This window comes from Mesoplodon densirostris, chromosome X (assembly GCF_025265405.1).
Source record: "Mesoplodon densirostris isolate mMesDen1 chromosome X, mMesDen1 primary haplotype, whole genome shotgun sequence".
Classification (NCBI taxonomy): Eukaryota; Metazoa; Chordata; class Mammalia; order Artiodactyla; family Ziphiidae; genus Mesoplodon; species Mesoplodon densirostris.
Genome location: NC_082681.1, coordinates 90738364 through 90765041, shown reverse-complemented (window position 1 = coordinate 90765041; position 26678 = coordinate 90738364). Strand labels below are relative to the sequence as shown.

Sequence of the window (26678 nt, the reverse complement as noted above, 5' to 3'; positions counted from 1 at the left end):
ACTTACACCAAGGAAATTAGCAAATGCTAGAAATCAGTGCTTTTTCTTTTTCAGAGAATCAGTTGTTAAACATTTACCAGCTCATCACTACTTTAAGTCTCTTGTATTCTGTAACAGTCCCTTCCCCTTTTTTCTTTCAAGAAATTGATTTGTTGGAGAAACTAGGTCATCTGTCATATAGAATTCTGGATTTCTTATTGTCTCCCTAAACAAACCTTTAAAGTCAGACTTGAGGTCAAAATCCACCATTACTAGTAGCTGTGTGAACTTGGGCAGGTCACAACCTCTGATTCTCAGTCTCATCATTTCTAAACTGAAGACAGTGCCATCTTGTAGGAATATAAAGATAAAAGCATGTGGCATATATTATGTATTTTAAAATGGTACCTATTAGTATGTTACCTGAAACACTCTAACAATCTCTTTTGTGGCCTACCTTGAGCTACCTAACTGGATATGAAAGGACCTATTTTCAACAATCTTAACACTTTGCTTCTACCTCCCTTACTATACTTCTATCTTCTTATTTTTATAGTTATTTGTGAGTTTGTATTATTGCCCTACTAAAAATGTAAGCTCTTTGTAGGTAGCAAACACTTCTTACTCATCTTTGCATTCCTTGTAATTTCTAATGCAAAAAATTACTCATAGCAGGGAACCAAATACTGTATCCATTGAATGTCACTTCATAATCAGGCTTCTAGAACTAGAAGAAATCTTCAAAACCATTTAGCCAATCTTTATTATGTAGCTTTGGAAAATAAGATCCATCTAATAAATACCTAAAAATTCTTTACAAACAAATGGCTATAGATGATATATCTGTACATTTTCCCCAAAGATACTAATACAGAGCATTTTATATGACCCCATTTGAGTATAGGTATATAGCATAAATCTAAAGCTTGTTTCATTACAATTATGTTAAATTTAGCACTGTTATACAGAACTAAACCAAAATTAGGTTTTCTGTTTGTTTGTTTTAATTTGGATTTTCTGTTTTTATTTTTGGTTGTGTTAGGTCTTCGTTGCTGTGCGTGGGCTTCTAGTTGCAGTGAGCGGGGGCTACTCTTCATTGCGGTGCGTGGGCTTCTCATTGCAGTGGCTTCTCTTGTTGCGGAACATAGGCTCTAGGCACATGGGCTTCAGTAGTTGTGGCACGCGGGGTCTAGAGCGCAGGCTCAGTAATTGTGGTGCACGAGCTTAGTTGCTCCGTGGCATGTGAGATCTTCCCAGGCCAGGGATCAAACCCGTGTCCCCTGCATTGGCAGGCAGATTCTTAACCACTGAGCCACCAGGGAAGCCCCCAAATTAGGTTTTTTATAATTAATTTTTATTGGAATATACTTCCTTTACACCAAAATTAGGTTTGACTAAGTCGACTTCTAAGTTTACTTTACCATGAAATGTGGCAATTTGTGAAGTAAAAAGAATAAAGTTATACCTACACTAGTTACTTTACGGTATATTTGAGCTGCATTCTGGCACTCAGAATAAGGGTACTCCGAAGTAGCCATTTCTAGCATACACATTCCAAAAGCATAGACGTCCACAGATTCATCGTAGTGCTCTTCATACATCTCTGGGGCCATAAACTCAGGAGTGCCTACAAAATACCACAACCACATTTTTTTTAAAAGAAAGAAAACTGTAGAGAATTCCCTGGCGGTCCAGTGGTTAGGACTCTGCACTCTCACTGTCAAGGGCCGGGGTTCAGTCCCTGGTCATGGAACTAAAATCCCACAAGCCACGCAGTGTGACCAAAAAAAAAAAAATGTATCCACCAAGATAACATTCCCTTTGCCATAAGGATTACCTGAGTTAAGTTCTGCTCCCTAAAAGCATATATATATATATATATATATATATATATTTATACATATATATATATATATTTATACATATAATATACATATATATACACATATAGTTTCCTTAACTTAATTTCTTTAGCTTTCCATACTGATGAAGTACAATTTGCAATGTTCAAAATTAGGTAATGATTACCAAAATCTGTTTTTATTTCTATCCTAGTTTTTTGTTATTTACATTTTTCTGAAGTAGTAAATCCTCTTTCTTAAGTCCTCAGAACCTTTCAATAATATTAAATACATCACAAAAGAAATACACTGGGATGTCTCTAAAATCAGTCAATATATAATAGATATTTCTAAGCAAATTCACATTCTAGACCAGGGGCCAGCAAATTTCTCTGTAAAGGGCCAAACAGTAAATATTTCAGGCTTTGTAATCCACATGGGCTCTATCACAACTAATTAACTCTGACACTGTAGTGAAAAAGCAACCATAGACAATATGTAAATGAGTGGGTGTGGCTGTGTTCCAACAAAACTTTATTTACAAAACTAGGCAGTGAAGCCAAATTTGGCCCATAGGCTGTGGTTTGCTGATCCCCGTTCTAGACATACAATTTTAAAAATCTGTCTTTACGCAACCAACAAACTATAAAATGTTAATCACCAATGACACTTTTAGCAAATGATGTGCGCATTAAGGTGGCTAGTCCTAGATCACCAATCTTCACAGATCCAGTGGGTCCCGTGATGAAAATATTGTCACACTTCAGATCCCGGTGAATAATAGGAGGAGTCCTAGTGTGCAAGAACTGCAGCCCCTTTAAAATTTGCCTGCACCAGCTCCTTAAGACCTTTGGTTTCATGACTTTAAATCGTTTTAAGTACCTACACAAAGAAACAAAAACCACATGTAAACAAACATACCTAGCTTACTGTATGAGCACATTAGGGTAAATCATGTAAGCTAGCTGATACTGTATATATTATGATTGCCATCACTGAGTTATCTTCTATTGTCTGTTATGACAAAAAATTATTAAATCTAAAGCCTCATTCTTAGAGAAGACATCCTACTAAGTTTAGCATTTTTAATTCAAAACATGAATCATTCCAATCAGAGTGACCTTTTGTGGAATGGCATCAAAATTTTAAAAACAAAGTCCTCTCTACTTCCTAATAACTGCTTAAATAGAGTTATCAGAGGGTTTAACTATGTAAAATTTTACTGCAAAGATGCTAGGAAACAGAAAAAGTACATCGCACATTTAATAATCACAAATAAGTGGTTATACCATCAAATGAAATACTGTAGTCAGAAACAAAGCGATAGACTATAATTACATAGTACTTGCTCACTAGATATGTGAATCTGGCCACGTCCCCAACCTTTCATCATCTTCTACAAAATGACATTATATTATCTCCATAATGGTTTCTAATTCTAAAATTCTATGATATCCCACAAATATTAATTTCTCAACATTGTATTTTCTAACAAACTTCATTAACATCCAAATTTTTTAACCTGCCCTGAAACATAGTCACTAGATTCAGATTCTACAGGTTCTTTAATCAAGTAGTGTTACTTTACAAACAACTTTTGCGACTCCTGAAAATTATTTCCAAATAAAACTCCATTGGCACTTTCAGGGTCAACTTACGTCTTTAAGGTTCCTGATGTCATAAGTTCAGTCACTAATACAATACATTTCTTTCCTTTTAATATAGACTCCCAGGAATCATAGAATCGAACTATATTGGGATGTTGGAGACCCTTTAACATCTCTGCTTCTTCCTTGAACCTTTGCTGCTCAGCTTTGGTTAATTTCCGGTCCTAAAATGGAAGATCAAGTTCCAAATTAAAGTCTAGAAATTCTCTTGCACATTTCTAACACCACTAGAGTGAGTGCTTTATTTATTTATTTTTTGTTTGTTTGTTTGTTTGTTTGCGGTACGCGGGTCCCTCACTGTTGTGGTCTCTCCCGCTGCGGAGCACAGGCTCCGGACACGCAGGCCCAGCGGCCATGGCTCACGGGCCCAGCCGCTCCGCGGCATGTGGGATCTTCCCGGACCGGGGCACAAACCTGTGTCCCCTGCATCGGCAGGCGGACTCTCAACCACTGCGCCACCAGGGGAGCCCCCAAAACAATCTTGAAAAAAGAAGAAAGTTGGAGTTCTGGACTTCAAAACTTACTACAAAGCTATAGTAATCAAAACACTGTGATACTGGCATAAAGATCAATGGAATAGACTATAGAGCTAGAAATAATCCCTCGTATAAATAGTCAAATAGATGATTTTTGACAAGGGTGTCAAGATCATTCAATGGAGAAAGGATTGTCTCTTCACAACAGGTTGGAGAAACTGAGTATCCATATGCAAAAGAATGAAGAACTTGTAAAAACCGAGAGCAGAATAGTGGTTACCCTTACCTTACACCATATATAAAAATTAACTCAAAATGCATCAAAGACCTAATAAACATAAGAGGTAAAATTATAAAACTTTTATAAGAAAACACAGGGGAAAAATCTTCATGATACTGGGTTTAGCAATGAATTTTTAAGTGAAAGCACACAGGCAACAAAAGATAAAATATATAAACTGAACTTAATCAAAATTAAAAACTTGTACATTAAAGGCACTATAAGACAGTGAAAAGGCAATCTACAGAATGGGAGAAAATATTTGCAACTCTATATCTAATAAGGGATTAATACTCAGATATATAAAAGAACTCCTGTCACTCAACAACAACAGCAACAACAATAACAGCCCAATTCAAAAATTGGCAAAGGGCTTGAATGGACATTTTTCCAAAACAGAAATACAAATGGTGAATAAGCACACAAAAAGAGGCTCAACATCTCTAGTCATTGGAGAAATGCAAATCAAATCCAGAATGAGATGCCACTTCACACCATTAGGATGGCTATTACACACACACACACACACACACACACACAGAAAATAACAAATACTGGCAAACATGTGGAGTAAATAGAACCCTTGTTCATTGCTGGCGGGAATGTAAAATGAATGCTATGGAAAACAGTATGGCAGTTCCTAAAAAACTGAAATATGATCCAGCAATCCCACTTTCTAGGTATATACCAAAAAGAATTGAAAGCAGGGACTTGAGCAGATATTCGTACACTAATATCATAGCAGTGTTATTCATAATAGCCAAAAGATGGACACAATACAAATGTCCATCAATGGATGAGTGGATAAAACATGTGTGGTATATACATACAAGTTCAGTCTTAAAAAGGAATGAAATTCTTATACATGCTACAGCATGGATGAATCTTGAAAACATTATGCTAAGTGAGATAACCCAGACACAAAAGAACAAATATTGCATGATTCCACTTATATGAGATACCTAGAATAGACAAATTCATAGATACAGAAAGTATAATAGTGGTTACCAGGGGATGGGAAGAGTGGGGAATGGGGAGTTGTTAATTATTTTTTTTTAATGTTCATTGGAGTACAATTGCTTTACAATGTTGTGTTAGTTTCTGCTGTATAACAAAGTGAATCAGCTATACACATACATATATCCCCATATCCCCTTCCTTTTGTGTCTCCCTCCCACCCTCCCTATCCCACCCCTCTAGGTGGTCACAAAGCACTGAGCTGATCTCCCTGTGCTATGCAGCTGCTTCCCACTAGCTATCTATTTTACATTTGGTAGTGTATATATGTCAATGCTACTCTCTTACTTCGTCCTAGCTTACCCTTCCCCCTCTCCGTGTCCTCAAGTCCATTCTCTACATCTGCATCTTTATTCCTGTCCTGCCCCTAAGTTCATCAGAACCTTTTTTTTGTGTGTGGTACGCAGGCCTCTCACTGTTGTGGCCTCTCCCGTTGCAGAGCACAGGCTCCGGACGCGCAGGCTCAGCGGCCATGGCTCACGGGCCTAGCCGCTCCGCGGCATGTGGGATCTTCCTGGACCCGTGTCCCCTGCATCGGCAGGCGGACTCTCAACCACTGCGCCACCAGGGAAGCCCCAGAACCTTTTTTTTGTTTTTAGATTCCATATATATGTGTTAGTAAGTTTCTGACTTATTTCAGTCTGTATGACAGACTCTAGGTCCATCCACCTCACTACAAATAACTCAATTTCGTTTCTTTTTTTTTTAAATTAATTAATTAATTTATTTATTCATTTATTTATGGCTGTGTTGGCTCTTCGTTTCTGTGTGAGGGCTTTCTCTAGTTGCGGCAAATGGGGGCCACTCCTCATCGCGGTGCGCAGGCCTCTCACTATCGCGGCCTCTCGTTGCGGAGCACAGGCTCCAGACGCGCAGGCTCAGTATTTGTGGCTCACGGGGCTAGTTGCTCTGCGGCATGTGGGATCTTCCCAGACCAGGGCTCGAACCCGTGTCCCCTGCATTGGCAGGCAGACTCTCAACCACTGTGCCACCAGGGAAGCCCCAATTTCGTTTCTTTTGATGGCTGAGTAATATTCCATTGTATATATGTGCCACATCTTTATCCATTCATCTGTCGATGGACACCTGAGTTATTGCTTAATGGGTACAGAGTTTCAGTTTGGGATGATGAAGAAGTTCTGGAAATGGGTGGTAGTGAGGGTGAATGTACTTAATGCCACTGAATTGTACACTTAAAATGGTTAAAATGGTAAATTTTATGTTATGTACATTTTGTCACAATAAAAATTTATTTTAAAAAAGAGTTAAGGAACTTATAGTATTTGTCTTTCTCTGACATCTCACTGAGCACAATGTCTTACAGGTCTTTCTATGTTGTCACAAATGGCAGGATTTCCTTCTTTCTCATGGCTGAATAATGTTCCATTGTATACATATACACATCACATCTACTTTACCCATTCTTCTGTTGACAGACACTCAGGTTGTTGCCATATCTTGGCTATTGTGAATGCTGCAATGAACATGGGTATGCAGATATCCCTTCAAATTACAAATATCATACATTTATATGTGGAGTCTAAAAATCTGAACTTGTAAAATCAGAGTAGAATAGTAGTTACCAGGGGCTGAGGGGTAGGGGAATGTTATTTCAGGGTACAAACTTACAACTAGTAGAGAAATAAGTTCTAGAGATCTAATATACAGCATAGTGATTATAGTCAACAATACTGTATGGTAAACTTCAAAGTTCCTAACAGACTAAATCTTGGTTGTTCTCAACACAAAAATGAAATGATAAATATGTGACATGCATGATAAAGGTGTTAACTAACATTACTATAGTGATCATATTGCAATATGTATCTCAATTTTTTTTAAAGCCTAAAAAAAAGAGTTAAGGAACTCAAAGAACAAAAGCAAGGAACAACAAACTTAGAAGAGAGCTGGAAACAAGTAAAGTGTTTATGCTTTTCTATCTAACCTAAAATGACTAATAAATCCTAAATGTCCCTGTAATTAGCTACAAGTCATCCTCTCGTGATAGATCAGCAGATCTACTCTGAATAATTATGAATAAATTTTGATGCATTCTGATTAAATTAGCAGAACACAAGTCTTTCATGTACCAAACTAAATTACTCCACTTTATCTTTTGATCCTATGGATCAAAAGTAGTCAGCATTAAGAGTAAACAGCTTTACAAAATTACAACTGCTGTCCCAGACATAATGCTGGAGGTAAAGTCCATTAAAAAAGTATGGCCAAGATCTTCAAAGGTCCACTTCTAATTCAGTGAGAGGAAAGTAAACCTGTCAAACTAGCACCAAAATCAGAGGAAAGTTTTCAGCTACTATAGTAATCCTTCTTTAAACACAGACAGATTGACACACAGACACAGACACAGACACACAGACACACACACACACACACACACACACACACACTCTCTTGTATTAATGATAACCACTTTGATAAGGTTATTTTCACACGTCGCCAATGAGTAGAGTCCGTACTCAAGAAAGGAGTGATGAACCACAAAAGGCAAACTAGAGAGCAGTGACAGCTAATGGAGCTGACAGAGTCGGAAAATTATAGTCTACAAAAATGATCCCTAAATCTACTGTCTCCAGTAGTAAGGTCACCAAAAAATGGTATCAAATATCAATTTTTCAGTGTTACAAATATTAACTTATATGGCTGATAAATATAAGAGAGGTCAAATACAAATTTACCAAACAGATTTTGACTACTCCACACTTCTTTAAAAAGAAATACTGTCCTCATGTTAACTAAACACTTAATCTATTATAATATACAGAATGCTAAAAATGTATGCAAAACCTTTCCTGAGAGAAGGCACAATACCAACATGACTAACCTGCATATGTATTTATTCAAGATAAGAAGCATTTAGTTTCTAAAAGGTAAACTATGGTGTCATCAGCTATGTCTCTTAATGCAAACACCAACAATGAACTACAGAACCAGGTCAGAGGCTATGTGGATCTGTTTCTGCAAATGTGAAAAAAGGAAAAAATCATCAACATTGTTATAAAAGCTGTATTATAAAATAACTTGTTCAAATAAAGATGAATGCTATGAAGGCTTCAAAATGGTTCTTAAATATCAATGAATATTCTGGATAAATATGAGGTTACTCAGTATTTTATCACTAACATTGAATACTCAAACATGTACCATGTGCTTTATAAGCATTATCTCTAAATCTCAACGTTTTATTTCTCAAGCTGAACAGTAGGTACACAATTTCCATTATGTTATTCTTTATTCTTTTTTTGGATATCAGAAATATTTATTATATTTTTCTTTTTAAAAAAAGTGAAAAAGTAAAGCTCCAAAATGCTAAACTGCTTAGCTTGCCCAAGGTACCAAACTGGCACAGGCAAACTGGAACTTAGGTCTGCTGTAATATGAATCCCAAGTACTTCCTAGTTCAAAGCTCTGCCTCTCAGAAACAATATTCACAGTAATGACCTCAGATACCTCATTCACAAACCACTGTACATGGAGAGGTATGTGTAAAACTAAATGAAATAAACACACACTAGGGTAGTTATAATTTGTAAATGGTAACATCAAAGAATTAATCAAGAAATCAGCATATAATAATCACAGTTTGGCCATATGAGCATGTTAAAGCTTTTAGACAGCAAGGGTATATATTAATACCTAAAGAAAAGTGCTCATCGATGGCGATAAAGATAACATATGGAAAGGGGGATGAACCACAGACATAACCAGGTTCACTTGTCTTCCAGTACTGTTGAACAAAGAGGATGTCCTCATCCAGTTAGGACCTGAGCACCCAGTTCATTCAGTCAGTATGCTATTTTAGCAGGACACACAGGAACATCTAGTACCTTTGTTCTGACTCTGTACTTACTAAGCCAGCTTCTGATTATAATTTAGCTTCCCATGTATCTAACCTACAGACCAATTAGACCATATGACCTAACAACTATATCAGATAAAATTAATTCATTAATTCATTCTAAATTAATAAATTTCTGTCCTAAACCTAGGCATTTGAGTAAGCACAAGTCAGTCTCCCCAACGTGTCCAACCACCTCTGGACACTGACAAACGGTGAAGGCCAGACATTGAACCATGGCAACCCAACCATGAAACTGTTCCTCAGAGCCCCCAAGCCAGAGAGTGTCCTTAAATGACACCATTAACTAGTACCCTTTGAGCTTCAGCAGTTAGTTCAATGTTAAGAACCTTATTTTACAGGAATGATGATTTCTCAGACTAGAGTCTCTGACGCTGGTCCTGAAGCCCAAATTTAAGTTCTAACTCATTTGGGGGAAAAAAAAGAATCTTATTTTAAACAGTGTCCATTTAAGAAATCATTTGTTGTAAAATTGTTAAAAACATGAAAGAGTGATCTGCTCAAATAAGTAATGAGGAGGAAATTCTTAAATCATCGATGTAAGTGTTTTAAATATACAATTGATGGACTATAAATCCTTACTCTACCCCTTTGGGAAAGTTACTTAATGTTTCTAAACCTCACTTCTACCACCTGAAAACTAATCATCCCTACCTCATATAAATATTGCAAGATTAAATAAAATATTCAAATTAAGTACCTGCATAAGTACTCAATTAATATTAATTTTGATAAATGCAAAAGTGTATGACACCATTATTAATAACTAAGGTATACTAAAGTTGCTCAAAGACAAATTTCCCTGATTGTTGGGTTTTCAGAAACTTAACAGACATACTTAAGAGACCACATAAAACTAAGAGGTAACTCCAATTAATAAATGTAGAAGGAATGTGGGAAATAGGAAATAATCATTAGAACACCAGAGTAATACTTATTACAGGAAAAATAAACCAATGGATGCAAAATTAATAAGGGAAAGTTTGAGGAGAAATGGATATTTGTATAGTCTCAAAGTATCTATTCCCAAGATATTTATTAATCTACAAAGGGAAAATATTAATTTACAATAAAGAATACCTATCAGACACCACCCTAACCAAATGATGAAGGTTATAACCAGTAATCCATATCGACATCATGTACCCCCTGCTATGATGCACTGAGAAGGGTACATCATTTCTATGGTATTTTTGTCAAAATTCATAGCCTAAATCTAATCATGTGAAAACATAGGACAAACCCAAATTAGGGAACACTCTACAAACTAACTGAGCAGTACTCATTAAAAGTTCAAGATCATGAAAAAAAAGAAAAAAAGTTCAAGATCATGAAAAACAAAGATTGAAGAACTGTCACAGATTGGAAAAGACTAAAGGGATATAACTACCTGCAATGTGGGACCCTGAACTGGATCATACCATTGAAAAAAGAACACCAGTAGGAAAACTGGTGAAATCCAAACAAGTTCTCTACTTTAGTTAATAGTAATGTACTAATTTCTTAAGTTTTGATAAATGTTCTCTGATTAAAATATTAGCATAGACTTCCGGGGAAGATGGCGGAAGAGTAAGATGCACAGATCACCTTCTTCCCCAGAGATACACCAGAAATACATCTACACGTGGAACAACTCCTACAGAACACCCACTGAACGCTGGCAGAAGACCTCAGACCTCCCAAAAGGCAAGAAACTCCCCACGTACCTGGGTACGGTAAAAGAAAAAAGAATAAACAGAGACAAAACGATAGGGATGGGACCTGCAACAGTGGCAGGGAGCCGTGAAGGAGGAAACGTTTCCACACACTAGGAAGCCCCTTCGCGGGCAGAGACTGCGGGTGGTGGAGGGGGAAAGCTTCGGAGTCGTGGAGGAGAGCACAGCAACAGGGGTGCAGAGGGCAAATCGGAGAGATTCCCGCACAGAGGACCGGTGCCGACCAGCACTCACCAGCCCGAGAGGCTTGTCTGCTCACCCACCGGGGCGGGAGGGGCTGGGAGCTGAGGCTCGGGCTTCGGATGGAGCGCAGGGAGAGGAATGGGGTTGGCGGTGTGAACACAGCATGCAGGGGGTTAGTGCACCACGGCTAGCCGGGAGGCAGTCCGGGAAAAAGTCTGGACTTGCCAAAGAGGCAAGAGACTTTTTCTTCCCTCTTTGTTTCCTGGTGCGCGAGGAGAGGGATTAAGAGCGCTGCTGAAAGGAGCTCCAGAGATGGGCGCGAACCGCAGCTAAAAACGTGGACCGCAGAGACTGACGTGGGACGCTGGGGCTGCTGCTGCTGCCCCCAAGAGGCCTGTTTGCAAGCGCAGGTCACTGTCCACGCCCCCCTTCTGGGGAGCCTGTGCAATCCGCCACTGCCGGGGTCCCGGGATCCGGGGACAGCTTCCCCGGGAAAGCGCACGGCGCGCCTCAGGCTGGTGCAACGTCACGCCAGCCTCTGCCACCGCAGGCTCACACCGCACTCTGTACCCCTCACTCCCCCCGGCCTGAGTGAGCCAGAGTCCCCGAAGCGGCTACTCCTTTAACCCCGTCCTGCCTGAGTGAAGAACAGATGCACTATGGCGACCTACACACAGAGGCGGGGCCAAATCCAAAGCTGAGCCCTGGGAGATGTGAGAACAAAGAAGAGAAAGGGAAATCTCTCCCAGCAGCCTCAGAAGCAGCGGATTAAAGCTCCACAATCAACTTGATGTACCCTGCATCTGTGGAATACATGAATAGACAACGAATCATCCCAAATTGAGGAGGTGGACTTTGAGAGCAAGATGTATGATTTTTTCCCCTTTTCTTCTTTTTCAGAGTGTGTATCTGTATGCTTCTGTGTGAGATTTTGTCTGTATAGCTTTGCTTCAACCATTTGTCCCAGGGTTCTATCCGTCTCTTTTTTTGTTTCCTAATAATTATTTTTTATTTTAATAAATTTATTATATTTTATCATACTTTATTTTACTTTATCTTCTTTCTTTCCTTTTTCCTTCCTTCCCTCCTTCCTGCCCTCCTTTATCCCTCCCTCGCTTCTTTCTTTCTTTCTTTCTTTTTCTTCTATTAATTCTTTCTTTCTACTTTTTATCCTTTTTATTCTGAGCGGTGTGGATGAAAGGCTCTTGCTGCTGCAGCCAGGAGTCAGTGCTGTGCCCCTGAGGTGGGAAAGACAACTTCAAGACACTGGTCCACAAGAGACCTCCCAGCTCCACATAATATCAAACAGCGAAAATCTCCCAGAGATCTCCATCTCAACACCAGCACCCAGCTTCACTCAACGACCAGCAAGCTACAGTGCTGGACACCCTATGCCAAACAACTGGCAAGACAGGAACACAACCCCACCCATTAGCAGAGAGGCTGCCTAAAAACATCATAAGGCCACAGACACCCCAAAACACACCACCAGACGTGGACATGTCCACCAGAAAGACAAGATCGAGCTTCATCCACCAGAACACAGGCACCAGTCCCATCCAACAGGAAACCTACACAACCCACTGAAACAAACTTAGCCACTGGGGACAGACAACAAAAACAATAGGAACTACGAACCTGCAGCCGGCAAAAAGGAGACCCCAAACACAGTAAGATAAGCAAAATGAGCAGACAGAAAAACACACAGCAGGTGAAGGAGCAAGATAAAAACCCACCAGACCTAACAAATGAAAAGGAAATAGGCAGTCTACCTGAAAAAGAGTTCAGAATAATGAAAGTAAAGATGATGCAAAATCTTGGAAATAGAATAGAAAAAATGCAAGAAATAGTTAACAAGGACCTAGAAGAACTAAAGATGAATCAAGCAACGATGAGCAACACAATAAATGAAATTAAAAATACTCTAGGGCTTCCCTGGTGGTGCAGTGGTTGAGAGTCCGCCTGCCGATGCAGAGGACACAGGTTCGTGCCCCAGTCTGGGAAGATCACACATGCCGCGGAGTGGCTGGGCCCATGAGCCATGGATGCTGAGCCTGCGCATCCAGAGCCTATGCTCCGCAAAGGGAGAGGCCACAACAGTGAGAGGCCCGCGTACAACAACAACAACAACAACAAAAATACTCTAGGTGGGATCAATAGCAGAATAACTGAGGCAGAAGAATGGATAAGTGACCTGGAAGATAAAATAGTGGAAATAACTGATGCACAGCAAAATAAAGAAAAAAGAATGAAAAGAACTGAGGACAGTCTCAGAGACCTCTGGGCCAATATTAACATACCAACATTCGAATTATAGGGGTTCCAGAAGAAGAAGAGAAAAAGAAAGGGACTGAGAAAATATTTGAAGAGATTATACTTGAAAACTTCCCTAATATGGGAAAGGAAAGAGTTAATCAAGTCCAGGAGGCACAGAGAGATCCATACAGAATAAATCCAAGGAGAAATACACCAAGACACATATTAATCAAACTGTCAAAAATTAAACACAAAGAAATCATATTAAAAGCAGCAAGGGAAAAACAACAAATAACACACAAGGGAATCCCCATCAGGTTAACAGCTGATCTCTCAGCAGAAATTCCACAAGCCAGAAGGGAGTGGCGGGACATATTTAAAGTGATGAAGGAGAAAAACCTGCAACGAAGATTACTTTACCCAGCAAGGATCTCATTCAGATTTGATGGAGAAATTAAAACCTTTACAGACAAGCAAAAGCTGAGACAGTTCAGCACCACCAAACCAGCTTTACAACAAATGCTAAAGGAACTTCTCTAGGCAAGAAACACAACAGAAGGAAAAGACCTACAATAACAAACCCAAAACAATTAAGAAAATGGGAATAGGAACATACATATCGATAATTACCTTAAATGTAAATGGACTAAATGCTCCCACCAAAAGACACAGATTGGCTGAATGGATAAAAATACAAGACCCATATATATATATATGCTGTCTACAAGAGACCCACTTCAGACCTAGAGACACATACAGACTGAAACTAAGGGGATGGAAGAAGATATTCCATGCAAATGGAAACCAAAAGAAAGCTGGAGTAGCATTTCTCATATCAGACAAAACAGACTTTAAAATAAAGACTACTAGAAGAGACAAAGAAGGACACTACATAATGATCAAGGGATCGATCCTAGAAGAAGATATAACAATTGTAAATATTTATGCACCCAACATAGGAGCACCTCAATACATAAGGCAAATACTAACAGCCATAAAAGGGGAAATCGACAGTAACACACTCATAGTAGGGGACTTTAACACCCCACATTCACCAATGGACAGATCATCCAAAATGAAAATAAATAAGGAAACACAAGCTTTTTTTTTTTTTTTTTCTTTTTGCGGTATGCGGGCCTCTCACTGTTGTGGCCTCTCCCGTTGCGGAGCACAGGCTCCGGATGCGCAGGCCCAGCGGCCATGGCTCACGGGCCCAGCCGCTCCGCGGCATATGGGATCCTCCCAGACTGGGGCACGAACCCGTATCCCCTGCATCGGCAGGCGGACTCTTAACCACTGCGCCACCAGGGAGGCCCGGAAACACAAGCTTTAAATGATACATTAAACAAGATGGACTTAATTGATATTTATACGACATTCCATCCAAAAACAACAGAATACACATTTTTCTCAAGTGCTCATGGAACACTCTCCAGGATAGATCATATCTTAGGTCACAAATCAAGCCTTGGTAAATATTAGAAAATGAAATTTTATCAAGTATCTTTTCCGACCACAATGCTATGAGACTAGATATCAATTACAGGAAAAGATCTGTAAAAAATACAGACACTTGGAGGCTAAACAATGCAGTATTAAACAACCAGGAGATCACTGAAGAAATCAAAGAGGAAATCAAAAAATACCTAGAAACAAATGACAAGGGAGACACGACGAACCAAAACCTATGGGATGCAGCAAAAGCAGTTCTAAGAGGGAAGTTTATAGCAATACAATCCCACCTTAAGAAACAAGAAACATCTCGAATAAACAACCTGACCTTGCACCTAAAGCAATTAGAGAAAGAAGAACAAAAAACCCCAAATTTAGCGGAAGGAAAGAAATCATAAAAATCATATCAGAAATAAATGAAAAAGAAATGAAGGAAACGATAGCAAAGATCAATAAAACTAAAAGCTGGTTCTTTGAGAAGATAAACAAAATTGATAAACCATTAGCCAGACTCATCAAGAAAAAAAGGGAGAAGACTCAAATCAATAGAATTAGAAATGCAAAAGGAGAAGTAACAAATCACACTGCAGAAATACAAAAGATCATGAGAGATCACTACAAGCAACTCTATGCCAATAAAATGGACCACCTGGAAGAAATGGACAAATTCTTAGAAATGCACAACCTGCCAAGACTGAATCAGGAAGAAATAGAAAATATGAACAGACCAATCACAAGCATTGAAATTGAAACTGTGATTAAAAATATTCCAACAAACAAAAGCCCAGGACCAGATGGCTTCACAGGCGAATTCTATCAAACATTTAGAGAACAGCTAACACCTATCCTTCTGAAGCTCTTCCAAAATATAGCAGAGGGAGGAACACTCCCAAACTCATTCTACGAGTCCACCATCGCCTTGATACCAAAAGCAGACAAGGATGTCACAAAGAAAGAAAACTACAGGCCAAGATCACTGATGAACATAGATGCAAAAATCCTCAACAAAATACTAGCAAACAGAATCCAACAGCACATTAAAAGGATCATACACCATGAACAAGTGGGGTTTATTCCAGGAATGCAAGGATTCTTCAATATATGCAAATCAATCAACGTGATACACCATATTAACAAACTGAAGGAGAAAAACCATATGATCATCTCAATAGATGCGGAGAAAGCTTTTGACAAAATTCAACACACATTTATGATAAAAACCCTGCAGAGAGTAGCATAGAGGGAACTTTCCTCAACAGAATAAAGGCCATACATGACAAACCGACAGCCAACATCGTCCTCAATAGTGAAAAACTGAAAGCATTTCCACTAACATCAGGAACAAGACAAGATTGCCCACTCTCACCACTCCTATTCAACATAGTTTTGGAAGTTTTAGCCACAACAATCAGAGAAGAAAAGGAAATAAAAGAATCCAAATCGGAAAAGAAGAAGTAAAGCTGTCACTGTTTGCAGATGACATGATACTATACATAGAGAATCCTAAAGATGCTACCAGAAAACTACTAGAGCTAATCAATGAATTTGGTAAAGTAGCAGGATACAAAATTAATGCACAGAAATCTCTGGCATTCCTATATACTAATGATGAAAAATCTGAAAGTGAAATCAAGAAAACATTTACCACTGCATTTACCACTGCAACAAAAAGAATAAAATATTTAGGAATAAACCTACCTAAGGAGACAAAAGAACTGTATGCAGAAAATTATAAGACACTGATGAAAGAAATTAAAGATGATACAAATAGATGGAGAGATATACCATGTTCTTGGATTGGAAGAATCAACATTGTGAAAATGACTCTACTACCCAAAGCAATCTACAGATTCAATGCAATCCCTATCAAACTACCACTGGCATTTTTCACAGAACTAGAACAAGAAATTTCACAATTTGTATGGAAACACAAAAGACCCCGAGTAGCCAAAACAATCTTAAGAACGAAAAACGGAGCTGGAGGAATCAGGCTCCCTGACTTCAGACTACACTACAAAGCTACAGTAATCAAGACAATATGGTACTGGCACAAAAACAGAAAGACAGATCAATGGAACAGGATAGAAAGCCCAGAGATAAACCCACGCACATATGGTCACCTTATCTTTGATAAAGGAGGCAGGAATGTACAGTGGAGCAAGGACAACCTTTTCAGTAAGTGGTGCTGGGAAAACTGGACAGGGACATGTAAAAGTATGAGATTAGATCACTCCCTAATGCCATACACAAAAATAGGCTCAAAATGGATAAAAGACCTAAATGTAAGGCCAGAAACTATCAAACTCTTAGAGTAAACCTAGGCAGAACACTCTATGACATAAATCACAGCAAGATCCTTTTGGACCCACCTCCTAGAGAAATGGAAATAAAAACAAAAATAAACAAATGGGACCTAATGAAACTTCAAAGCTTTTGCACAGCAAAGGAAACCATAAAGAAGACCAAAAGACAACCCTCAGAATGGGAGAAAATATTTGCAAATGAAGCAACTGACAAAGGATTAATCTCCAAAATTTATAAGCAGCTCATGCAGCTCAATAGCAAAAAAACAAACAGCCCAATCCAAAAATGGGCAGAAGACCTAAATAGACATTTCTCCAAAGAAGATATACAGACTTCCCACAAACACATGAAAGAATGCTCAACATCACTAATCATTAGAGAAATGCAAATCAAAACTACAATGCTGTATCATCTCACAGCGGTCAGAATGGCCATCATCAAAAACTCTAGAAACAATAAATGCTGGAGAGGGTGTGGAGAAAAGGGAACACTCTTGAACTGCTGGTGGGAATGTGAATTGGTACAGCCACTATGGAGAACGGTATGGAGGTTCCTTAAAAAACTAAAAATAGAACTACCATATGACCCAGCAATCCCACTACTAGGCATATACCCTGAGAAAACCATAATTCAAAAAGAGACATGTACCAAAATGTCCATTGCGGCTCTATTCACAATAGCCCAGAGATGGCAACAACCTAAGTGTCCATCAATGGATGAATGGATAAAGAAGATGTGGCACATATATACAATGGAATATTACTCAGCCATAAAAAGAAACGAAACTGAGCTATTTGTAATGAGGTGGATAGACCTAGAGTCTGTCATACAGAGTGAAGTAAGTCAGAAAGAGAAAGACAAATACCGTATGCTAACACATATATATGGAATTTAAGAAATAAAAATGTCATGAAGAACCCAAGGGTAAGACAGGAATAAAGACACAGACCTACTTGAGAATGGACTTGAGGATATGGGGAGGGGGAAGGGTAAGCTGTGACAAAGCAAAAGAGAGGCATGGACATATATACACTACCAAACGTAAGGTAGATAGCTAGTCGGAAGCAGCCGCATAGCACAGGGAGATCAGCTCGGTGCTTTGTGACCGCCTGGAGGGGTGGGATAGGGAGGGTGGGAGGGAGGGAGACGCAAGAGGGAAGGGATATAGGATCAGATGTATATGTATAACTGATTCACTTTGTTATAAAGCAGAAACTAACACACCATTGTGAAGCAATTATACTCCAATAAAGCTGCAAAAAAAATATTAGCATAAGGGAGAACTGAGTGAAGAACATACAGGAACTTCTGTAGTATCTTTGCTATTCTGTTAGTAGCAAGTTACCTCTAAATAAAAAAGAAAACTAAGTAGTAAAGGAGTAGTATCCATGTTGCTTGCTATTCACAACCCTACCATTTCTTTCAAACAAATCTATATTTAACAGCCCTTTCATCTTTTCACTAATTCCAATCTCCAAGCCTTCTTCTTACTGACTATAAACTCCCTCTACTGTAAGCTTTATGAAAATGGTGCCTGTGTCTGATTTTTATCCCCATTACGTCCCTAGCAGCACAGTTCTGGTACACTGTAGGTACTGAATATTTATTTGTTGAATGAATGAACAAATGAATGAATCATAGCTATGTGTACTGTATTCATTTCCTATTGCTGCTATAACAAATTACCACAAATTTAGTGGCTTAAAACAACACAAATTTATTATCTTCCAATTGTAGAGATCAAAAATCCAAATGAGGGCTTCCCTGGTGGCGCAGTGGTTGAGAGTCCACCTGCCGACGCAGGGGACATGGGTTCGTGCCCCGGTCCAGTAAGATGCCACATGCCGCGGAGCGGCTAGGCCCGAGAGCCATGGCCGCTGAGCCTGCGCGTCCGGAGCCTGTGCTCCGCAACAGGAGAGACCACAAAAGTGAGAGGCCCGCGTACCGAAAAAAAAAAATCCAAATGAGTCTCTCTCAACTAAAATCAAGGTGTTGGCAAGGCTGTGTTCCTTCTGTATGCTCTAGGGAAGAATCTGTTTCCTTGCCTTTCCCAGCTTTTAGAGGTTGCCCACATTCCTATCACTGCAACCTCAGCTTCCATTGTCAGATTTCCTTCTGACTAATGGCCATCCTTCCTCTCAAAAGGACCCTTGTGGGACTTCCCTAGTGGTCCAGTGGTAAAGAATCCACCTTCCAAAGCAAGGGACGTGGGTTCGATCCCTGGTCGGGGAACTAAGATGTTCCCACATGCTGCAGGACAACTAAGCCTGTGCAGCCCAACTACTGAGCCTGCACACGTCAACGAGAGAGCCCGTGTGCCACAAACTACAGAGCCCACACACCCTGGAGCCTGCGCGCCACAAACTACAGAGCCCGCACACCCTGGAGCCCATGCGCCACACCTAGAGAGAGAAAAACCCGCACATCACAACTAGAAAGAAGCCCGCGCAGCGCAACGAAAGATCCCGCGTGCCGCAACTAAGCCCCAACGCAGACAAATAAATAAATGAATATATTTTTTAAAAAGGATCCTTGTGATTACACTGGGCCCACCCAGATATTCCAGGATAATCTACCTATCACAAGGTCTTTAGTTTAATTGTAGCTGCAAAATCCATTTTGCAATGTTATGTAACATAATTATAGGTTCCAGGGATTAGGACATGAACATCTTTGGGGTGCAATTATTCATTCATCCAACTAGATGTATCAATTTGTTATCTATCAAGCAGATAGTTAGCTCAAAACTAATTCATTGCACTAACTGGGGAAATTAATGGTATTTCCCAGACCAAGTCTGTCTCCTGCCACTCTCACCCTTTGTCATTTTATGAAAACATCTGTCTTTGGTTTATACTTAATAAAGTTATGTGACTAGCTTTTAAACAAAGCAACTAGAACATACATAGTTAAGCAAGTTTTATCCCTCCTTCCTTCGATGTAATCATTCTTTGCCTATGAGAGTATTGTACTTTGAGGGCTGGGTCTGATGAAGACAGTGGGAAATTAAAACTGAATAACACTATTTAGGGTGTGCTTATATGTAATGAAGCATTTTCTTGTGTAGCTCTAACAGAATCTGGAATCACTTCGAAGAGGGTCATAACAAAACTATTTTAAGGGAAAAAATATCCCAGAGTGAATACTTTAGACAACAATATTTATTCAGAAACAGAAATTCTAGCATATATTTTTTTTTAGATTTTTTTTATTTTATTTTACAAATTTAATCAGTTATACATATACATATGTTCCCATATCCCCTCCCTTTTGCGTCTCCCTCCCACCCTCCCTATCCCACCCCTCCAGGCGGTCACAAAGAACCGAGCTGATCTCCCTGTTCTAGCATATATTTTTAATTACTTTTTCCTTTATTGGAAATTCAGCTATTTTCACATTATTATCTAATTCTAATTTCACAATTAAATGTACATCTGCCTAAAAATATACTTCTCCCCAAAGTGTTTTTATTTGATAAATGAAAATAAAACAGAAACAAGTTCCTCCACAATTTTGATAAGATACTTTAGGCATGGAAGTACAGATCTTTAAACTGTTACTTCTACTGCATTGCTTGGAATATATTCACTACTATAATCAAAGTGTATAAGAATGCTCACTCAACACATCAACTTGCTACAGTCAACTATGTCTTTTTTTTAATCTTTCTTTTCAGTGCCATTTTTGGTTCAGTTCAGAGACTATAGCTGACTTGTTAGAGGTCTAGTTGTTAGATGTTACTTAAGGAAGGCCTGTTTAATTACCTTGAAAAGCACACAATCACAGAATTTACCCCATAGTGAAGCTTATTACAAGCACACTCAAATACATTTTAGAAACAGTCAAATAACAAAAAATTTTACATATCTACGATGTTCCTTCAATTGGAAAATAGCGTTATATGAAAACTCAGTTCCATCAAGAAAACAAATGACAAGCATGCTAGCAGAAGTAAAGCAAAAACTGGTTGTGTTTCCATATGTAAAAGCAAGGTGTTGTTGATTTTCACATTGTTAGTGTAGGAGAAAACTATTACAAACTCTTGTGACTGACTCCTTCTAAAAGTTACTAAACAGGTCTTTTAGTGACATGTGACCAGGTCTTTCAACATCATGAACTAAAAGCCTTCTAAATAAAATGTATGACTGACAGCCCTCACTCACAATAAATTACCAATTTACCAAGCAATTACCAAGTAATTTACAAGTTCTTTACAAAGAACAACAGGTTCTTCCCAATAATGCATTAAAAAATCAAATTATAGGGCCTCCCTGGTGGCGCAGTGGTTAAGAGTCCGCCTGCCGATGCAGGGGATACGGGTTCGTGCCCCGGTCTGGGAGGATCCCATATGCCGCGGAGCGGCTGGGCCCGTGAGCCATGGCCGCTGGGCCTGCGCATCCGGAGCCTGTGCTCCGCAACGGGAGAGGCCACAACAGTGAGAGGCCCACATACCGCAAAAAGAAAAAAAAAAAATCAAATTATAGAAACCATAAAATATGACAAACTGTTGAAATGCAAATGTTTATGGCCAAATCCTAAATCTGACCCACATCATCAAAGGATTTGTTTGTTTTTAACATCCTCAAAGTCAAATATCAGCAGTAAAATCTGTCTCTCCTGGTTCTTTGCACTGCCCTAAAGTCCATGTATTCTAAATAAATGGATATGAGGCTTTTAAGAATTGTTACACAAGGCTCAAATATCTACAATAGGTGGAAATGCCATCAAGAGAAAAAGGTATAAAAACCTTTTTTTGAGCTGTGAATTTCAAATCAAACATGCAAAAGTAAAATTTTAAGAAAGAAAAGAACTGCCAAATTTCAGGGGAGAAAATTAAGAGATGGTGTGTATGCAATAAAATATAGTTTACATATTTTAATGATGTTAATAAATAGAAAATATATGTCAAATTGATAATAAAAGTATAGACACACCAATTTTATATATTATACACACACATATATATAAACAAAGGTTGGGAAAGAATCAAGAATAATTTAAACATTTAAACTGCTCACTGGGATGTTTTTCAACAAAATTATTTAATTATATAATAAAGAGTAAGACTTTACAGAAAAGATATGAGAAATCGTACATTACAAACTGCATACTACTCACAGGAAAGTAATTAAAAGATGATGCCCTTATCCTTCTGGGATTCTAAATAAGTTAGTTTTTCCTAATTCCAAATATGCAGAAAGTGACATGAGATCCAAAAATTGTATCAACTAAGTCCACTAATTCTGACATTCCTTTCAAATAGAAGACTGCAATTGCTGTTCTTTGTATAAATTAAAATGTACTTTATTTTTGTAAATTAAAATTTACAACATTTGCTCCACATGAGAGATCCCCAAATCTGGCTATATATCCAATTACCTGGAGAACTTTTAAAAGTAAGTTCCTGTAGGGAATTCCCTGGCAGTCCAGTGGTTAGGACTCTGAGCTTCCACTGCAGGGGCCACAGTTTCGATCCCTGGTTGGGGAACTAAGATCCCTCAAGCTGCACAGTGTGACCAAAAAATAATAATAATAAAATAAAACTTCATAAAAAATATAAATAAATAAATAATAAAAGTAAGTTCCTGGGGCTTCCCTGGTGGCACAGTGGTTAAGAATCCGCTTGCCAATGCAGGGGACAAGGGTTTGAGCCCTGGTCCGGGAAGACCCCACATGCCACGGAGCAACTAAGCCCCTGTGCCACAACTACTGAGCCTGCACTCTAGAGCCCACGAGCCACAACTCCTGAAGCCCATACACCTAGAGCCCGTGCTCTACAACAAGAGAATCCACCGCAATGAGAAGCCCGCACACCGCAAGGAAGAGTAGCCCCCCTGCTCACCGCAACTAGAGCCCGCATGCAGCAACGAAGACCCAGCACAGCCAAAATTAATTAATTAATTAATTTCTTTTAAAAAGTAAGTTCCTGGGCCTCACCTCCTGAAGATACTAATTTAGAAAGTCTGGAGTGGATGCCAGGAATCAGTATATATGATATAATATAAAGCTCATGTTGGTGTATTAAGGGAATTCCTCCTCTGATTCAGCTAGCTCTTGGAATTAGTCCCTTATTTCAGTGCTTTTCAAGCTCTACTGTGCATACAAATCACCTGCAGATGTTACTAAGAGGTAGACTCTGATTCAATAGTCTGGGATGAGGCCTAGGAACCTGCAGCTCCAAGTTCCCAGGTGATGTCCATGCTGCTGGTCCAGAGACTACACTTGGAGTAATAAGACCTTATGGGATCTTTCAACCTTTCCACAGGTGAATAATAGAAGGTATCCCCCTAGGCAGTTCCTACCACTAAAATATTTTCAAGTTTTACCGAAACATTCTTTAGCATAGCTAGAGTACACAATTTGCAAAATACTTGACATACCTTCCCTACGTGTCCTACTACCAAGTGAACGGAAATTATCTCCCCCATTTACAAACAGAGTATCACTAAAAGATGAGTGTTACTGCAGTCAAAAGATTTATAATATAAATAAGTACTAGAGATGTAATGTACAACATGCTAAAGATAACACTATTACTGTATGTTATCTATGAAAATTGTTAAGGGAGTAAATCCTAAGGTTTCTCATCACAAGGAAAAAATATTTTTTTCTATTTAATTTTGTATCTATTTGAGACGATGTTCACTAAACTTACTGTGATAATCATTTCATGATGTATTTAAGTCAAATCATTATGCTGTACACCTTAAACTTACACAGTGTTGTATGTCAATTATATCTCAATAAAACTGGAAGAAAAAAAGCAAATGACAATAGCAACAACAACAAAGGACCAGATAGTAAATATTTTACATTTTGTGGCCCCCACCCCAAAAAAAGATGAGTGTTACTGAAATCACAATGCAGAGATTAAATTAAAATTTACATAATTTTCAATATATATATATGCAAGGATATTGATCACAACCATGGTTATAATAGTGACATATCAGAGAAAAATCTAGAAGTCCAACAATAGAGAACTGATTGAATAACTTATAAGGGCATCTATTAAAAATAATGATGTAAATGTACAATTACCAGTAATGAAAAGATGTTCAAGATAAATTTTAAAAAAAAGTTTTGTTCAAACCTAATAGTACGATTCCATGGGGGTGGCATACAGTCATATATACATTTATGCAAAAGAAAGAGTCCATAAAGATATATACTGAAATGTTTAAAGCATCCTCAAAGTAGTATAATTTCAGGCGATCTTAATGTTTGTTTACTCGCAGTATCTAATATTCCTACTGTGACACAGACCTTAAAATAAAATTCTTAAAGGGTAAAAAGGGGGTAAGAAGAAAACCAAGTAAACCCCAGACAGCACACGCACACATCTTTTAAGAACTACTAGAATGGCTTGACTGCTAGGTAACTTTCATTCCAAAGAGTCGTCAAGGGACTTCCTACACTCGAAGCACTTTGAAAGCTTGTTAAAATTGCAGTCTTGCATCCCACCCCAGACTTACAGAATCTCAGTCTCTGACAATAGTCTCCTGAATCTGCATACAAAGCAAACACTGACAGAGTGTTTTGAAACAAAAGGAGAGTAAAGTTTTTTTAAAAAAACAGAAAAAAACAGAGTAAAGTTTTGAAACAAAAGGCTTCCTAGAAATGCAGGGACCAAGACTAAATTTCAACCTATCTAAATGGCAATCTATAGCAAATTCAGAAGGCGTGAAATCATGGTACATACACACCTACACACAGAGACCACTGGAATTTGAACAACAAAAAAACCTGTACTTAGTGATTGGCTTTATTTAATCTTAATTTTAAGCATCTCTTGTGAACACTGACCATTTCCCATGAGCTGGCTGAGGTCACAAAGGTTTTCCTTATATTTAACCTACATCTGTCTGAAACTATTCCTATTATAACCCTTTCTATGATGTTCTGTCTCCATTTAGTCCTTCATTAGTTACAAGTACCATATAAACATTTATTATGGAAACAAATATCTAGGTAATTCAACTCTTCTTCTGATGCTTTCACTTCTCCTTCCTAAACAACATTCCAGTTGACTAAGCTCAGTAGATTCTGGTGATTATTTCTTCCAGAGATCCTCTCTGAGGTAAACTCAAAGGCATGGAGAGGAGTTTATATTACTAGAAGCCCTCAAAGAAACAAGAAAACCATTTCCTGTTCTGAAAAACAACACATGAACCCCCAAAAGTTTGTTGAAAGAAAAAGAGAGATGGGAAATATCATACTGCATATATCCCTAACATATCACACTCTCAAGTATTTAGTATAGGGCTTCCCTGGTGGCGCAGTGGTTGAGAGTCTGCCTGCCGATGCAGGGGACACGGGTTCGTGCCCCAGTCCGGGAGGATCCCACATGCCGCGGAGCAGCTGGGCCTGTGAGCCATGGCCGCTGAGCCTGTGCTCCGCAACGGGAGAGGCCACAACAGTGAGAGGCCTGCATACCGCAAAAAAATAAAAATAAAAAATAAAATAAAATAAAACAAAATAAAATTTAGTATAACAATCAACTCATAAGGCATACATTTACTAAAAGTTTTCAAAATGAGACATTAAGAGTTTCGGGAATTTCCTAAGGGTAATGAATTAGGAGCATTTCTCCAAAAAAAGGCAGAATAGACTTTTTCCCTTTAAAACAGAGGGGAAAACAACAGGAAAAACAAAAGTTTGGCATGAGCTCCTAAGAGGATCTAACAAAGGAGCATAATTTCAGGGATGTGGGGACAAGTCCTTCGTTTTATTTTAATCCATGATACATTTTAATACTGGATCACTCAGAAGCCCAGGCCAGCTAAAACTGGAATTTATTAAAACCAAGAAGATTGTATACGTACCTGCAGCTCACACCAAGCAACCTCAACCCATGTTTCAGTGTCCAGTCCTTTATATACTGTTTTAAATGCTCCTCTTCCCAGCTCTATGTCAAATTTCAGGAATCTGCCACTAGGAGAAGTAGCTACAGCCTTCATTTCTGCTTCTTCTTCCATTTCCTTTTCATTTTTCTCCTTGAAACAATCTTTTGAGGATTCTGACATTCCCTTTGAACATTGCTCATATTTAACTTCTTGTCTGCCTCTTAGCACATTTGTAGGAAGCTTTTCTACTCTTGGAATATTTGTTGCAGTCTTTATTCTCTCATCTTTGGAGGAAGATTCAGCAACTTTGCCATCTTCTGTCATCTCAACACTCTTTCGAAAGAATCTCTTCCTTTCTATAGTTTCTCCAGAAGCACAGAAGGTACTGTTTTTCTCCTTTAGTCTAGCTTCCACTGTCAAAGTTGCTGCAACCTGACGAACTCTGTTTTCCAATGAAACTCCATCAGGTTTCTCAGAATCCTCTGTGCTAGCTGGCTCCCCTGAATCAGTATCCATTGTAATTAAGGTTGGCACTAAAATTTTTCCTGTTCCACTCTTCAGTCCAGTCGCATCTCAGGTATCAAAATTATCAGAATAGACTTCCTTTTATGTGGTCATATGTTTCCATAGCAACCTGAAGGGGAAAAAAGGATATATTAAAATCACCCCACAAAGGAAATCATTAAGGAGAAAAGGCACCTGACTGTTTAATCCCTTTTTTCTTAATAAGAAGTTTGCTCTTTTTTCTGTCCAATCTTAGCAACCAGCAGACTCCAGGGACTGTG

At 38.6% G+C, this 26678-nt stretch overlaps 1 protein-coding gene and 1 non-coding gene across 2 annotated transcripts in view; one reads left to right on the top strand and one right to left on the bottom strand.

Moving 5' to 3' along the window:
- The window catches only part of WNK3 (WNK lysine deficient protein kinase 3), a 134665-nt gene extending 108256 nt beyond the window's left edge, over window positions 1–26409 (bottom strand). The window contains exons 1-4 of the mRNA XM_060087363.1: window positions 25873–26409; window positions 3479–3651; window positions 2482–2702; window positions 1449–1606 (exon numbers count right to left, since the gene is read on the bottom strand). Of these exons, the coding sequence (XP_059943346.1) occupies window positions 1449–1606; window positions 2482–2702; window positions 3479–3651; window positions 25873–26409 (1089 nt within the window). The remainder of the gene's footprint in view (window positions 1–1448; window positions 1607–2481; window positions 2703–3478; window positions 3652–25872) is intronic.
- Window positions 9477–9544, top strand: LOC132482796 (small nucleolar RNA SNORD52). Its single transcript, XR_009530964.1, has one exon. It is a non-coding gene; the product is annotated as a small nucleolar RNA SNORD52 (small nucleolar RNA).
- Window positions 26410–26678: the final 269 nt, after the last annotated feature.